The 19,247-nt window shown below is 53.8% G+C and overlaps 1 protein-coding gene across 1 annotated transcript in view; it reads right to left on the reverse strand.

Annotated features, from left to right (window-relative positions):
- LOC144721127 (histone deacetylase 4-like) overlaps window positions 1-19,247 on the reverse strand; it is a 128,114-nt gene that overhangs the window by 70,678 nt on the left and 38,189 nt on the right. The window contains exon 3 of the mRNA XM_078598522.1: window positions 17,214-17,300. Within this exon, the coding sequence (XP_078454648.1) occupies window positions 17,214-17,300 (87 nt within the window). The remainder of the gene's footprint in view (window positions 1-17,213; window positions 17,301-19,247) is intronic.

A 19,247-nucleotide genomic window follows, 5' to 3' on the forward strand; every position in this document is an offset into this window, starting at 1 on the left:
GATCAGCAGCAGTACACACTCACTGATGCAGCAGTCACACACACTGATGCAGCAGTCACACACTCACTGATGCAGCAGTCACACCACATCCACTGATGCAGCAGTCCCAGACACACTCACTGATGCAGCAGTCACACACTCACTGATGCAGCAGTCACACACACCTGATGCAGCAGTCACACACTCACACTGATGCAGCAGTAACACACTCCACTGATGCAGCAGTCCACACACACTGATGCAGTCAGTCACACACTCACTGATGCAGCAGTCACACACTCACTGATGCAGCAGTCCACACTCACTGATGCAGCAGTCACACACTCACTGATGCAGCAGTCACACACACTGATGCAGCAGTCACACACTCACTGATGCAGCAGTAACACACTCACTGATGCAGCAGTCACACACACACTGATGCAGCAGTCACACACTCACTGATGCAGCAGTCACACACACACTGATGCAGCAGTCACACACTCACTGATGCAGCAGTCACACACACACTGATGCAGCAGTCACACACTCACTGATGCAGCAGTCACACACACTGATGCAGCAGTCACACACTCACTGATGCAGCAGTCACACACACACTGATGCAGCAGTCACACACACACTGATGCAGCAGTCACACACACACTGATGCAGCAGTCACACACTCACTGATGCAGCAGTCACACACACACTGATGCAGCAGTACACACCACTGATGCAGCAGTACACACACTGATGCAGCAGTCACACACACACTGATGCAGCAGTCACACACTCACTGATGCAGCAGTCACACACTCACTGATGCAGCAGTCACACACTCACTGATGCAGCAGTCACACACACACTGATGCAGCAGTCACACACTCACTGATGCAGCAGTCACACACACTGATGCAGCAGTCACACACTCACTGATGCAGCAGTCACACACACTGATGCAGCAGTCACACACTCACTGATGCAGCAGTCACACACTCACTGATGCAGCAGTCACACACTCACTGATGCAGCAGTCACACACTCACTGATGCAGCAGTCACACACACACTGATGCAGCAGTCACACACTCACTGATGCAGCAGTAACACACACTGATGCAGCAGTCACACACTCACTGATGCAGCAGTCACACACTCACTGATGCAGCAGTCACAACACACACTGATGCAGCAGTCACACACTCACTGATGCAGCAGTCACACACTCACTGATGCAGCAGTCACACACTCACTGATGCAGCAGTAACACACTCACTGATGCAGCAGTACACACACACTGATGCAGCAGTCACACACTCACTGATGCAGCAGTAACACACACTGATGCAGCAGTCACTGACACTCACTGATGCAGCAGTCACACACACACTGATGCAGCAGTCACACACTCACTGATGCAGCAGTAACACACTCACTGATGCAGCAGTCACACACTCACTGATGCAGCAGTAACACACACTGATGCAGCAGTCACACACTCACTGATGCAGCAGTAACACACACACTGATGCAGCAGTCACACACTCACTGATGCAGCAGTCACACACACTGATGCAGCAGTCACACACTCACTGATGCAGCAGTCACACACACTGATGCAGCAGTCACACACTCACTGATGCAGCAGTCACACACACACTGATGCAGCAGTCACACACACACTGATGCAGCAGTCACACACTCACTGATGCAGCAGTCACACACTCACTGATGCAGCAGTCACACACTCACTGATGCAGCAGTAACACACCACTGATGCAGCAGTCACACACTCACTGATGCAGCAGTCACACACACACTGATGCAGCAGTCACACACACACTGATGCAGCAGTCACACACACACTGATGCAGCAGTCACACACTCACTGATGCAGCAGTCACACACACACTGATGCAGCAGTCACACACACACTGATGCAGCAGTCACACACTCACTGATGCAGCAGTCACACACACACTGATGCAGCAGTCACACACACACTGATGCAGCAGTCACACACTCACTGATGCAGCAGTCACACACACTGATGCAGCAGTCACACACACTGATGCAGCAGTCACACACTCACTGATGCAGCAGTCACACACACACTGATGCAGCAGTCACACACTCACTGATGCAGCAGTCACACACACTGATGCAGCAGTCACACACACACTGATGCAGCAGTCACACACACACTGATGCAGCAGTCACACACACACTGATGCAGCAGTCACACACACTGATGCAGCAGTCACACACACACTGATGCAGCAGTCACACACACACTGATGCAGCAGTCACACACTCACTGATGCAGCAGTACACACTCACTGATGCAGCAGTCACACACTCACTGATGCAGCAGTCACACACACTGATGCAGCAGTCACACACTCACTGATGCAGCAGTCACACACACTGATGCAGCAGTCACACACACACTGATGCAGCAGTCACACACACTGATGCAGCAGTCACACACTCACTGATGCAGCAGTCACACACTGATGGAGTCACCACACACTGATGCAGCAGTAACACCACTGATGCAGCAGTCACACACTCACTGATGCAGCAGTCACACTCACTGATGCAGCAGTCACACACTCACTGATGCAGCAGTCACACACACTGATGCAGCAGTCACACACTCACTGATGCAGCAGTCACACACACACTGATGCAGCAGTCACACACTCACTGATGCAGCAGTCACACTCACTGATGCAGCAGTCACACACACTGATGCAGCAGTCACACACTCACTGATGCAGCAGTCACACACTCACTGATGCAGCAGTCACACACTCACTGATGCAGCAGTCACACACTCACTGATGCAGCAGTCACACACTCACTGATGCAGCAGTCACACACACTGATGCAGCAGTCACACACTCACTGATGCAGCAGTCACACACACTGATGCAGCAGTCACACACTCACTGATGCAGCAGTCACACACACTGATGCAGCAGTAACACACACTGATGCAGCAGTCACACACACTGATGCAGCAGTCACACTCACTGATGCAGCAGTCACACACACTGATGCAGCAGTAACACACACTGATGCAGCAGTCACACACACTGATGCAGCAGTCACACACTCACTGATGCAGCAGTCACACACTCACTGATGCAGCAGTCACACACACTGATGCAGCAGTCACACACACTGATGCAGCAGTCACACTCACTGATGCAGCAGTAACACACACTGATGCAGCAGTCACACACACACTGATGCAGCAGTCACACACTCACTGATGCAGCAGTCACACACACTGATGCAGCAGTCACACACACTGATGCAGCAGTCACACTCACTGATGCAGCAGTCACACACTCACTGATGCAGCAGTCACACACACACTGATGCAGCAGTCACACACTCACTGATGCAGCAGTCACACACACTGATGCAGCAGTCACACTCACTGATGCAGCAGTCACACACACTGATGCAGCAGTCACACACTCACTGATGCAGCAGTAACACACACTGATGCAGCAGTCACACACTCACTGATGCAGCAGTCACACACACACTGATGCAGCAGTCACACTCACTGATGCAGCAGTCACACACACACTGATGCAGCACTCACACACTCACTGATGCAGCAGTCACACACACACTGATGCAGCAGTAACACACACACTGATGCAGCAGTCACACACACACTGATGCAGCAGTCACACTCACTGATGCAGCAGTCACACACACACTGATGCAGCACTCACACACTCACTGATGCAGCAGTCACACACTCACTGATGCAGCAGTCACACACACACTGATGCAGCAGTCACACTCACTGATGCAGCAGTCACACACACACTGATGCAGCAGTCACACACACACTGATGCAGCAGTCACACACTCACTGATGCAGCAGTCACACACACTGATGCAGCAGTAACACACACACTGATGCAGCAGTAACACACACACTGATGCAGCAGTCACACACACACTGATGCAGCAGTAACACACTCACTGATGCAGCAGTAACACACACACTGATGCAGCAGTAACACACACACTGATGCAGCAGTCACACACACACTGATGCAGCACTCACACACACTGATGCAGCAGTAACACACACACTGATGCAACAGTAACACACACTGATGCAGCAGTAACACACACACTGATGCAGCAGTAACACACACACTGATGCAGCAGTAACACACACACTGATGCAGCAGTCACACACTCACTGATGCAGCAGTCACACACACACTGATGCAGCAGTAACACACACACTGATGCAGCAGTAACACACACACTGATGCAGCAGTCACACACTCACTGATGCAGCAGTCACAACACACTGATGCAGCAGTAACACACACACTGATGCAGCAGTAACACACACACTGATGCAGCAGTAACACACACACTGATGCAGCAGTAACACACACACTGATGCAGCAGTCACACACACACTGATGCAACAGTAACACACACTGATGCAGCAGTCACACACACACTGATGCAGCAGTAACACACACACTGATGCAGCAGTAACACACACACTGATGCAGCAGTCACACACACACTGATGCAGCAGTAACACACACTGATGCAGCAGTCACACACACACTGATGCAGCAGTCACACACACACTGATGCAGCAGTCACACACACACTGATGCAGCAGTCACACACACACTGATGCAGCAGTAACACACACTGATGCAGCAGTAACACACACACTGATGCAGCAGTCACACACACTGATGCAACAGTAACACACACTGATGCAGCAGTCACACACACACTGATGCAGCAGTAACACACACTGATGCAGCAGTCACACACACACTGATGCAGCAGTCACACACTCACTGATGCAGCAGTAACACACACACTGATGCAGCAGTAACACACACTGATGCAGCAGTCACACACTCACTGATGCAGCAGTCACACACACACTGATGCAGCAGTCACACTCACTGATGCAGCAGTCACACTCACTGATGCAGCAGTCACACACACACTGATGCAGCAGTCACACACTCACTGATGCAGCAGTCACACACACACTGATGGCAGCAGTCACACACTCACTGATGCAGCAGTCACACACTCACTGATGCAGCAGTCACACACACACTGATGCAGCAGTCACACACTCACTGATGCAGCAGTCACACACACACTGATGCAGCAGTCACACACTCACTGATGCAGCAGTCACACACACACTGATGCAGCAGTCACACTCACTGATGCAGCAGTCACACACTCACTGATGCAGCAGTCACACACACACTGATGCAGCAGTCACACACTCACTGATGCAGCAGTCACACACTCACTGATGCAGCAGTCACACACACACTGATGCAACAGTCACACACTCACTGATGCAGCAGTCACACACTCACTGATGCAGCAGTCACACACACACTGATGCAGCAGTCACACACTCACTGATGCAGCAGTCACACACTCACTGATGCAGCAGTCACACACTCACTGATGCAGCAGTCACACACTCACTGATGCAGCAGTCACACACACTGATGCAGCAGTCACACACTCACTGATGCAGCAGTCACACACTCACTGATGCAGCAGTCACACACACTGATGCAGCAGTCACACACTCACTGATGCAGCAGTCACACACTCACTGATGCAGCAGTCACACACTCACTGATGCAGCAGTCACACACTCACTGATGCACCACTCACACACACACTGATGCAGCAGTCACACACACACTGATGCAGCAGTCACACACTCACTGATGCACCACTCACAAACACACTGATGCACCACTCACACACACACTGATGCACCACTCACACACACACTGATGCACCACTCACACACACACTGATGCACCACTCGCACACTCACTGATGCACCACTCACACACTCACTGATGCACCACTCACAAACACACTGATGCACCACTCACACACACACTGATGCACCACTCACACACACACTGATGCACCACTCACACACACACTGATGCACCACTCGCACACTCACTGATGCACCACTCACACACTCACTGATGCACCACTCACAAACACACTGATGCACCACTCACACACACACTGATGCACCACTCACACACACACTGATGCACCACTCGCACACACACTGATGCACCACTCACACACACACTGATGCACCACTCGCACACTCACTGATGCACCACTCACACACACACTGATGCACCACTCACACACACACTGATGCACCACTCGCACACACACTGATGCACCACTCACACACACACTGATGCACCACTCGCACACACACTGATGCACCACTCACACACACACTGATGCACCACTCGCACACTCACTGATGCACCACTCACACACTCACTGATGCACCACTCACAAACACACTGATGCACCACTCACACACACACTGATGCAGCACTCACACACACACTGATGCACCACTCACACACACACTGACGCACCACTCACACACTCACTGATGCACCACTCACACACACACACTGATGCACCACTCACACACACACTGATGCACCACTGACACACACTGATGCACCACTCACACACTCACTGATGCACCACTCACACACACTGATGCACTACTCACACACACACTGATGCACCACTCACACACACACTGATGCACCACTCACACACACTGATGCACCACTCACACACACACTGATGCACCACTCACACACACACACTGATGCACCACTCACACACACTGATGCACCACTCACACACACACTGATGCACCACTCACACACACACTGATGCACCACTCACACACACACTGATGCACCACTCACACACACACTGATGCACCACTCACGCACACACTGATGCACCACTCACACACACACTGATGCACCACTCACACACACACTGATGCACCACTCACACACACACTGATGCACCACTCACACACACACTGATGCACCACTCACACACACACTGATGCACCACTCACGCACACACTGATGCACCACTCACACACACACTGATGCACCACTCACACACACACTGATGCACCACTCACACACACACTGATGCATCACTCACGCACACACTGATGCACCACTCACACACACTGATGCACCACTCACACTCACACTGATGCACCACTCACACACACACTGATGCACCACTCACGCACACTGATGCACCACTCACACACTCACTGATGCACCACTCACACTCACACTGATGCACCACTCACACACTCACTGATGCACCACTCACACTCACACTGATGCACCACTCACACTCACACTGATGCACCACTCACACACTCACTGATGCACCACTCACACTCACACTGATGCACCACTCACACACACACTGATGCACCACTCACACACACACTGATGCACCACTCACACACACACTGATGCACCACTCACTCACACTGATGCACCACTCACACACACACTGATGCACCACTCACACACACACTGATGCACCACTCACTCACACTGATGCACCACTCACACACTCACTGATGCACCACTCACACACACTGATGCACCACTCACACACACACTGATGCACCACTCACAAACACACACACTGATGCACCACTCACACACACTCTGATGCACCACTCACACACACTGATGCACCACTCACAAACACACACACTGATGCACCACTCACACACACACTGATGCACCACTCACACACACACTGATGCACCACTCACACACACTGATGCACCACTCACACACACACACTGATGCACCACTCACACACACACTGATGCACCACTCACACACACTGATGCACCACTCACAAACACACACACTGATGCACCACTCACACACACACTGATGCACCACTCACACACACACTGATGCACCACTCACACACACTGATGCACCACTCACACACACACACACTGATGCACCACTCACACACACACTGATGCACCACTCACACACACACTGATGCACCACACACACACACACTGATGCACCACTCACACACACACTGATGCAGCACTCACACACACTGATGCACCACACACACACACACTGATGCACCACTCACACACACACTGATGCACCACTCACACACACACTGATGCACCACTCACACACACACTGATGCACCACACACACACACACTGATGCACCACTCACACACACACTGATGCACCACTCACACACACACTGATGCACCACACACACACACACTGATGCACCACTCACACACACACTGATGCACCACTCACACACACACTGATGCACCACTCACACACACACTGATGCACCACTCACACTCACACTGATGCACCACTCACACACTCACTGATGCACCACTCACACACACACTGATGCACCACTCACACACACACTGATGCACCACTCACACACACACTGATGCACCACTCACACACACACTGATGCACCACTCACACACACACTGATGCACCACTCACACACACACTGATGCACCACTCACACACACACTGATGCACCACTCACACACACTGATGCACCACTCACACACACACTGATGCACCACTCACACACTCACTGATGCACCACTCACACACACACTGATGCACCACTCACACACACACTGATGCACCACTCACACACACACTGATGCACCACTCACACACACACTGATGCACCACTCACACACACACTGATGCACCACTCACACACACACTGATGCACCACTCACACACACTGATGCACCACTCACACACACACTGATGCACCACTCACACACTCACTGATGCACCACTCACACTCACACTGATGCACCACTCACACACACACTGATGCACCACTCACACACACACTGATGCACCACTCACACACACACTGATGCACCACTCACACACACTGATGCACCACTCACACACACACTGATGCACCACTCACACACTCACTGATGCACCACTCACACTCACACTGATGCACCACTCACACACACACTGATGCACCACTCACACTGATGCACCACTCACACACTCACTGATGCACCACTCACACACTCACTGATGCACCACTCACACACTCACTGATGCACCACTCACACACACTGATGCACCACTCACACTCACACTGATGCAGCACTCACACACACACTGATGCACCACTCACACACACTGATGCACCACTCACACACTCACTGATGCACCACTCACACACACACTGATGCACCACACACACACTGATGCACCACTCACACACACACTGATGCACCACTCACACACACACTGATGCACCACTCACACACACTGATGCACCACTCACACACTCACTGATGCACCACACACACACTGATGCACCACTCACACACACACTGATGCACCACTCACACACACTGATGCACCACACACACACTGATGCACCACTCACACACACACTGATGCACCACTCACACACACACTGATGCACCACTCACACACACTGATGCACCACACACACACTGATGCACCACTCACACACACACTGATGCACCACTCACACACACACTGATGCACCACTCACACACACACTGATGCACCGCTCACACACACACTGATGCACCACTCACACACTCACTGATGCACCACTCACACACACACTGATGCACCACTCACACACACACTGATGCACCGCTCACACACACACTGATGCACCGCTCACACACACTGATGCACCACTCACACACACACTGATGCACCACTCACACACACTGATGCACCACTCACACACACACTGATGCACCACTCACACACACACTGATGCACCACTCACACACACACTGATGCACCACTCACACACACACTGATGCACCACTCACACACACTGATGCACCACTCACACACACACTGATGCACCACTCACACACACTGATGCACCACTCACACACACACTGATGCACCGCTCACACACACTGATGCACCGCTCACACACACACTGATGCACCGCTCACACACACTGATGCACCGCTCACACACACACTGATGCACCACTCACACACTCACTGATGCACCACTCACACACACACTGATGCACCACTCACACACTCACTGATGCACCACTCACACACACACTGATGCACCACTCACACACACTGATGCACCACTCACACACACACTGATGCACCACTCACACACACACTGATGCACCACTCACACACTCACTGATGCACCACTCACACACTCATTGATGCACCACTCACACACACACTGATGCACCACTCACACACTCACTGATGCACCACTCACACACACACTGATGCACCACTCACACACTCATTGATGCACCACTCACACACACACTGATGCACCACTCACACACTCATTGATGCACCACTCACACACTCACTGATGCACCACTCACACACTCATTGATGCACCACTCACACACACACTGATGCACCACTCACACACACACTGATGCACCACTCACACTGATGCACCACTCACACACACACTGATGCACCACTCACACACACTGATGCACCACTCACACACACACTGATGCACCGCTCACACACACTGATGCACCACTCACACACACACTGATGCACCACTCACACACTCACTGATGCACCACTCACACACACACTGATGCACCGCTCACACACACTGATGCACCACTCACACACACACTGATGCACCGCTCACACACTCACTGATGCACCACTCACACACTCACTGATGCACCACTCACACACTCACTGATGCACCATTCACACACTCACTGATGCACCACTCACACACACACTGATGCACCACTCACACACTCACTGATGCACCACCCACACACTCACTGATGCACCACTCACACACTCACTGATGCACCACTCACACACTCACTGATGCACCACTCACACACACACTGATGCACCACTCACACACTCACTGATGCACCACTCACACACACACTGATGCACCACTCACACACACACTGATGTACCACTCACACACACACACTGATGCACCACTCACACACACACTGATGCACCACTCACACACTCACTGATGCACCACTCACACACACACACTGATGCACCACTCACACACACACTGATGCACCACTCACACACACACACTGATGCACCACTCACACACACACTGATGCACCACTCACACACACTGATGCACCACTCACACACTCACTGATGCACCACTCACACACACACACTGATGCACCACTCACACACACACTGATGCACCACTCACACTCACACTGATGCACCACTCACGCACACACTGATGCACCACTCACACACACACTGATGCACCACTCACACACACACTGATGCACCACTCACACTGATGCACCACTCACGCACACACTGATGCACCACTCACACACACACTGATGCACCACTCACACACTCACTGATGCACCACTCACACACTCACTGATGCACCACTCACACACACACACTGATGCACCACTCACACACACACTGATGCACCACTCACACACACACTGATGCACCACTCACACACTCACTGATGCACCACTCACACACACACTGATGCACCACTCACACACACACACTGATGCACCACTCACACACTGATGCACCACTCACACACACACTGATGCACCACTCACACACACACTGATGCACCACTCACACACACACTGATGCACCACTCACACACACACACTGATGCACCACTCACACACTGATGCACCACTCACACTCACACTGATGCACCACTCACACACACACTGATGCACCACTCACACACACACTGATGCACCACTCACACACACACTGATGCACCACTCACACACACACTGATGCACCACTCACACACACACTGATGCACCACTCACACACTCACTGATGCACCACTCACACACACACTGATGCACCACTCACACACACTCACTGATGCACCACTCACACTCACTGATGCACCACTCACACACACACTGATGCACCACTCACAAACACACTGATGCACCACTCACACACTCACTGATGCACCACTCACACACACACTGATGCACCACTCACACACACACTGATGCACCACTCACACACACACTGATGCACCACTCACACACACACTGATGGACCACTCACACACTCACTGATGCACCACTCACACACACACACACTGATGCACCACTCACACACACACTGATGCACCACTCACACACACACTGATGCACCACTCACACACACACTGATGGACCACTCACACACACACTGATGCACCACTCACACACACACACACTGATGCACCACTCACACACACACACACTGATGCACCACTCACACACACACTGATGCACCACTCACACACACACTGATGCACCACTCACACACACACACTGATGCACCACTAACACACACACTGATGCACCACTCACACACACACTGATGCACCACTCACACACACACTGATGCACCACTCACACACACACTGATGCACCACTAACACACACACTGATGCACCACTAACACACACACTGATGCACCACTAACACACACACTGATGCACCACTCACACACACACTGATGCACCACTCACACACACACACTGATGCACCACTAACACACACACTGATGCACCACTCACACACACACTGATGCACCACTCACACTCACACTGATGCACCACTCACACACACACTGATGCACCACTCACACACACACTGATGGACCACTCACACACACACTGATGCACCACTCACACACACACACACACTGATGCACCACTCACACACACACACACTGATGCACCACTCACACACACACTGATGCACCACTCACACACTCACTGATGCACCACTCACACACACACTGATGCACCACTCACACACACACTGATGCACCACTCACACACACACACACTGATGCACCACTCACACACACACTGATGCACCACTCACACACACACACACACTGATGCACCACTCACACACTCACTGATGCACCACTCACACACACACTGATGCACCACTCACACACTCACTGATGCACCACTCACACACTCACTGATGCACCACTCACACACACACTGATGCACCACTCACACACACACTGATGCACCACTCACACACACTGATGCACCACTCACACACACTGATGCACCACTCACACACACACTGATGCACCACTCACACACACACTGACGCACCACTCACACACACACTGATGCACCACTCACACACACTGACGCACCACTCACACACACACTGATGCACCACTCACACACACACTGATGCACCACTCACACACACACTGATGCACCACTCACACACACTGACGCACCACTCACACACACACTGATGCACCACTCACACACTCACTGATGCACCACTCACACACACTGATGCACCACTCACACACACACTGATGCACCACTCACACACACACTGATGCACCACTCACACACACTGATGCACCACTCACACACACTGATGCACCACTCACACACACACTGATGCACCACTCACACACACACTGATGCACCACTCACACACACACACTGATGCAGCAGTCACGTATGCAGTCACGCACACGGATGCACGAGCCTCGCGCACGCAGGCCCGCGCTGCTGGGCCGCTCGCACCGGCTCATACATAATGCATCGTTTAAAAGCTTTCTACCAGGACGGCCATGGCTGCTCCTCTATATTTAGAATGGCATCACCCCCGAAAAATCAATGATTCAATGCCCCCAGGTCACACACCAACTCCCGCGGACGGCTCCTTTGTTCTCGGGCTTTTTCTCTCTCTCTCTCTCCTAATGGCGTTTCTTGTAAAGGTGAACGCTTCTCAAGCCCAGGAGCGGGACTTTCTCCCTCCAGCGTCGGCCGCAGCGGCTCGCGCAACGTGGTGGGGGGGGGTGGGGGGCGAGCGACGGGCAGGAGGGGGCAAATTCCGGCCGCGACGCGTTTGTTTGCAATCTTTACTGGGGCACGTGCGTGCGTTCCGCCCGGCGAATTTCGCCTGCCAATTGATTTGCAGTTCAGACAGCTGAGATGGCACCTGCAGAGATTCTGGGTCCCGGAGCCAAAATCTCTCCAACAACCACGCAAAACCATCCGTGACAGTAAATTTGGTTCTGCTCCCAATTTGGCTAAATTCCAGCTATGAGAATAACACAACATCGGTTTGATTGTCCTCTGACGAGTATTGCTCTCATATGTTGCTGCCCCCAATGCCACCGATAGCATGATTAGAGTAAAACAGTTCGAATAAAAATGTACACACTCTTCTCTTCGGAAAAGAAGGCTCAAAAGCTTTTTTGCGACGCAAAGATTGTTGTTTTCAGGCGGAATAGTTCAAGACGCGGGCGCGCCACCGCCGCCGCTACGCGTGTGGCACGAGACGTGCGTGGCACGACGCCCGTGCCAAAACAGCTGGTCCCCACTTCTCACAGCCCCCGCCGGGCAGTGGGCAGCACGCGCCACACGCACGACTGTTGCGCGGGGATTAGCGCGCGTTTAAAATTGGTGGGGCGCTCTCGTTGCCTCTGTGGCTTCTTCGCCTTCTCCCGGGAGACCGCCTCTGACGCTAAAATTAATGTACGCGCAACGTACCCCCTCTGGAATGTCGTTGCTAATTAAAATTCACGCAGCGACCTCCCAGGTATCGGTGGTTTCGGTGAGGTAACGTCAACTCCTGCGGTGCGGACCAAAGCGTCGACCGTCAGCGTTCTCCTAAACGTTTGTAATGAGGGGGGGGGGGGGTGGTAGGGGGGGCATGGTAACTTTTGTTGAAATGCCACCATACGAACGAACTTGCAGCGTAAATTTGTGCTGCTATTCATGAATGGCCTGCTTGAAAAACGGCCAAACTGGTGAAAGTGTTGGCCAAGACTTCAGAGACCCGCAGCAGCAGTGCTAAAACCACTCCTTGCTATTGCTAACATGCACAAAGACATTTTAGCCCGATAGCTCCCCGTCAGCTTCGATGCTGATATTTAAATACTTGCGAAGGCAAACGCACGTGTCAAAGCGTTACATAAGCCATGCGCTTATGCACGGATCTTTCCTAGCTTGCCTTGATTATCGATTGCTGCCGTGAAAGGTGGCACACCTCATCATTCAAAGAACGGGCCACCGCTCCTGATGCTGGTGCCGTTCCAAGAGATTCTGGCCGTGATCACTGGCTCCTAAGCGAGCGAATATCTGAAGCCCAGCCTCCCACGTAGACGAGAGGCTCTACCAATCTCTCATCACGTCGATCCTTCTACTGGCAGAAGCCATGCCCCGCCCTCCCCGCCAACCCCCCCCTACACACAAAAACGCTCCGTGTCGGTCAATATTTACAGATCATCTGTGTACGCCAGGCTGCGCTGGGCGCCCTGCCTTGCGCAGTAAAGGGCGCATTTACAGTGCAAGTCACACTTATCAATATTAAAATCCACGTCTGCGTGGCCGAAAAAAAAAGCATAAAATCAACAGGTGGAATGCGCACGGCTCGCGCGCTCCCCATCAGCGTGAGGTGGCTGCTTAGCGCGTGCGTGCTCTGGCCACGTACAAGGGTCGGAGGAGAATGGTGCATGCGAACGGCCAGATGGCGGGGGATTAAGGATGAGAAGCAGATTAAATATTTTTAGATGCGTGACACAAACGGGCCGTGCATCTGGCCGGGCCCTGCTCACGTTCCTGTCATTTCTGAACACAGCATGCGTTTGTCCCCCCAGCAATAGCTCCGACCAGAATAGACGCACATGAAACAAGGCCCTTTCTATTTAGCGCGAGATAAACACGGACGGGCTGGCGGGAGGGACGGTGCTCCGGTTGACGGTGGGGGGGGGGGTGTCGGGTAGGGGGGTCGGGTGGGGAGTGAGGGTGACCTCGTGCCTCGGCGTTGTAACGTCACAATGGGATGGAGCCGCCGTTATCGGCTCCACAATTCACGCACCGTCTTGGCCGGCGGGCACTCGGCGTTCATTCCACTCTTGTCGCGCGACCGCCAGGCGACGCCGAGCTCCCCCCCCACCCTTTCCCCCCTCCCCACGGCAGCACCAGTCCCTGGACGGTGGTAACAACGCGCAGGGGGCCACTCTCTCGCTCGCGCGGAGATTGCTCTCACGGAACCTGGGACCACCCCCCCCCACCGATTCCTCACCCCACTCCCCGCTTAGCTTTGTCAGCTCCAGCAAACACTGACACCTCCTCCTGCTCCTCACGCTCGACGCCGAGGGCGGCCGCGGGCAATGTGTGTAGCTGCTTCCTCTGCTGCCCCCTCCCGCACTCTGCCGCCAGCCATCAATTTGACCACGCGCACCGACCCCCTTTCCCCTCGTTAACATTTCACGACGCTTACGTTTTTGTCTTTCCCTCGCCGCGCACAACGAATGGAGTTAATATCCTGGAGAACGGAATCAAATTTGTCCAGTGTCCCTCCCAAAAGATACATGTTTTTAAACTTACAAATGTGGATAAACTAAACTAGTTTTGTTTTACCAGTTAAGGATCACTGAGCTGTATAGGGCTTTTTCAGAAGCGACGTGGCCACAAATGAAAGCTCAACCAAGTGGCTTATCACGTGGAAATTTATCGCAGCCAAATAGTCGAAACGTGTTTCTCAATGTGGAGGGAAAAACCAAAGGATCTGGAGAAAAATCCACGCGACCACGGGCAGAACATGCAAACTCCAGGTATACAGGATGGAACCCACGACCTCCTCCATACCAGGCGAGGTAGTTGATATCTCGCCACCAAGGCGCCCATAAAAAAATATATAAAAGAAATGCATTGAACGGTGCACTTCATGCTCCACCGTGAGCCTCTTCCCCCCACCACGACTATGGGCAGCCTCCTGTGCAGCGGCGCTTCCCAACACGCAGGTCGCGACCCCAGGAGGGTTATCCCATTGTCATTCCGAGGGTCCGTGACTCAGGCCAAGAATAGGGAGGCTCTGTTTAAATGCGGCCGGTCACCACCACCCGGTCAAGGCTGTTGGCAACCCCCCTCCCGCCCCCAGCCAGCCCTCCCCCACCCCCAAACGAGTGGCCACATAAACAAGGGACCTAAAAAAAGACAAAAGTCTTCAGAGTCGCCGGCTAAAATCGACGCGAAGAACACCAAACGCTCCCGTCGTTCCGCGTCGCCTGCGGACGGGTGCCAACGAACTCCTCGAGCGCCGCTCGCGGAAGCGCTAGGCCGAGCCCCGCGCAGCATGGGGGGGAGAAGGGGGTGCGGGTGGACCTCCCCCGCTCCCCGCCGCCCCCCGCCACCACCAAAGACGCCGCTTGGTCGCCCTGCGCACGCGGCCTCCTTACCCGGGCCGGAGCGCGCGGCGGCAGCGGCGGCGGTGGGCTGGCGGTGAGACGTCAGCTCCCCGACTTGCTCGCGTCCGGGCAAGCTGTCTGCAAACCGAGGAGACAGAGGCGGCCACGTGTGTGAGCGAGCTAGCGGCGCGGCGGACATAACGTGCGATTGCGAACGCGACGGCGCGTTGACCCCGCGGGCGTGGAAAACGCGTGGACCTCGCGGACGCGGCAAGGCGCAGGACGCTACAATCCCCCCCCCCCAAGCACCTGCTGTGTGTGCGCGCGGCACGGTCAGAGTGTACATGCACACATCGTGGGGGCAAATAGAGGCACACATCCAAATCGGACACAAAATAAATGAAACACTGTCATTGCAAAACGCTTTCCGTCACCTACTGATAAAATTACCGCAGCCGGTTGCTCATAAACGTTTTACAAAGTGAGATAACCGAATTGTTTCTGGGAAACAGCTGCTCAGTCGGCGTGTGAAATCGGGCGCACGCACGCACGCAGCCTGGCTCTTGCAGAGCGTCTGGCTGCTGGCGAGCGGGTGTAAACACGAGCGCTTCACCTGCTTATCGGCCGCTCCAAGCGCCAGGTGTGGACTAAACAATGAGAACACGCTGCTCGTGGGCGCTGCCGCCCATCAACATGCGGGGGCACCGCGCTTGAGGCTCATCGCACCGCGTCGCACCGCCTCGGCATGCGAGGCGAGACTTCCCGTGTGCGCCGCCCGCTCCGGGATGGGAAGAAAGGAAGAGTGTGAAAGCGAGCGAGCAGAGGGGAGGGGAGGGACGGAGGGAGGGAGAGCACGGGCAAGGGTAGGGAGGGAGAGTGCTGCTCATGATGAATCATGGGCTGCAGACAAAAGCTGCCCCTGGGAAAGGGGGAGCTAAAAATAGGCGCTGCGTGATGGGCAGCTGGGAGGAGGGGCGATGGCGGGGAGGAGCTTGCAGGGTGGCGACAGCGGTGCCGCTCCGCTCTTAGTCCAATGGGGAGGCGCGCGACCCAGCGGCCGTGGCTCCGTACACCTGACAGCCACTCAAAGCCGCTTCCGCGCCGTGCAATTTATTTATTGGCCACCGCCGTGTTTTGCATTTGAAAGAGAGGCACAGCGTGCTGTTCGCTCGCTCGCTCGCTTCGCCCCGCTCGGTTATGTCCACAGCTCGCCGCCGAATTAAATTTTCTCCGCTCGCGCATAAAGCCAAGAGGCGAAAAAGCAATCTGTAAATGGGCCGAAAACAAGCCACGGGCTCACTGCCAAAGTACAGTGCGGACGCGGGACATAACGCAAATGCGCCGCGAGAATTTACGGCGCGTTGTTTTAAAAGAAGTCAATGCGCCGGCCGGTCCTCGTGTTGGTGGCCGACCAAATTTTGAGGCGGACGTCGGTCACGTGACCGGGCAGCAATATTTCCAAAAGACTCGCGGCGGCAGGAATGCAAACCAACAGGAGCACAGCTTAACATCTCCCACACACACACACGGAGATCCACGTCGACGGGCCTCTACCAAACCTCGAAAAGGTCAAGACGGTGGAATGATTTGTTTCTATCACTTGGAGACAACGTATCATGGTGCCCCCATGAACGCTCGCAAAAGGAAAACGATGAATTCGGCCGTCAGACGGAGATCAGAGGTGCGCTCGATCCCACCCGCGCTCTTCAAAACGCAAAATAGCCAGCGACATAACAGGCAGCGTCACTGTCGCTTACCCCCCACGGGCGCCGCTATCAAACGCAGCCGCCGCCAGCGGTGTGATCTGACTCGGGGACGCCGCAGGCAGCAGAAGGCTCCCAGATGAGGGTGGGGCGAGTGATTGTGGGGCGAGTTTGGGACGAGTGTGGGGCGAGTTTGGGGTGAGTGTGGGGTGAGTGTGGGGCGAGTGTGGGGAGAATGTGGGGAGAATGTGAGGCAAATGTGGGGCGAGTTTGGGGTGTGTGCGGGGCAAGCGTGGGACCAGCGTGGAGCGAGGGTGGGACCAGCGTGGGGAGAGTGAGTGTGAGATGAGCGAGTATGGGGTGAGTGTGGGGTGAGTGTGGG

Source organism: Lampetra planeri, chromosome 10 (genome assembly GCF_965212315.1).
Source record: "Lampetra planeri chromosome 10, kcLamPlan1.2.h2, whole genome shotgun sequence".
Classification (NCBI taxonomy): Eukaryota; Metazoa; Chordata; class Hyperoartia; order Petromyzontiformes; family Petromyzontidae; genus Lampetra; species Lampetra planeri.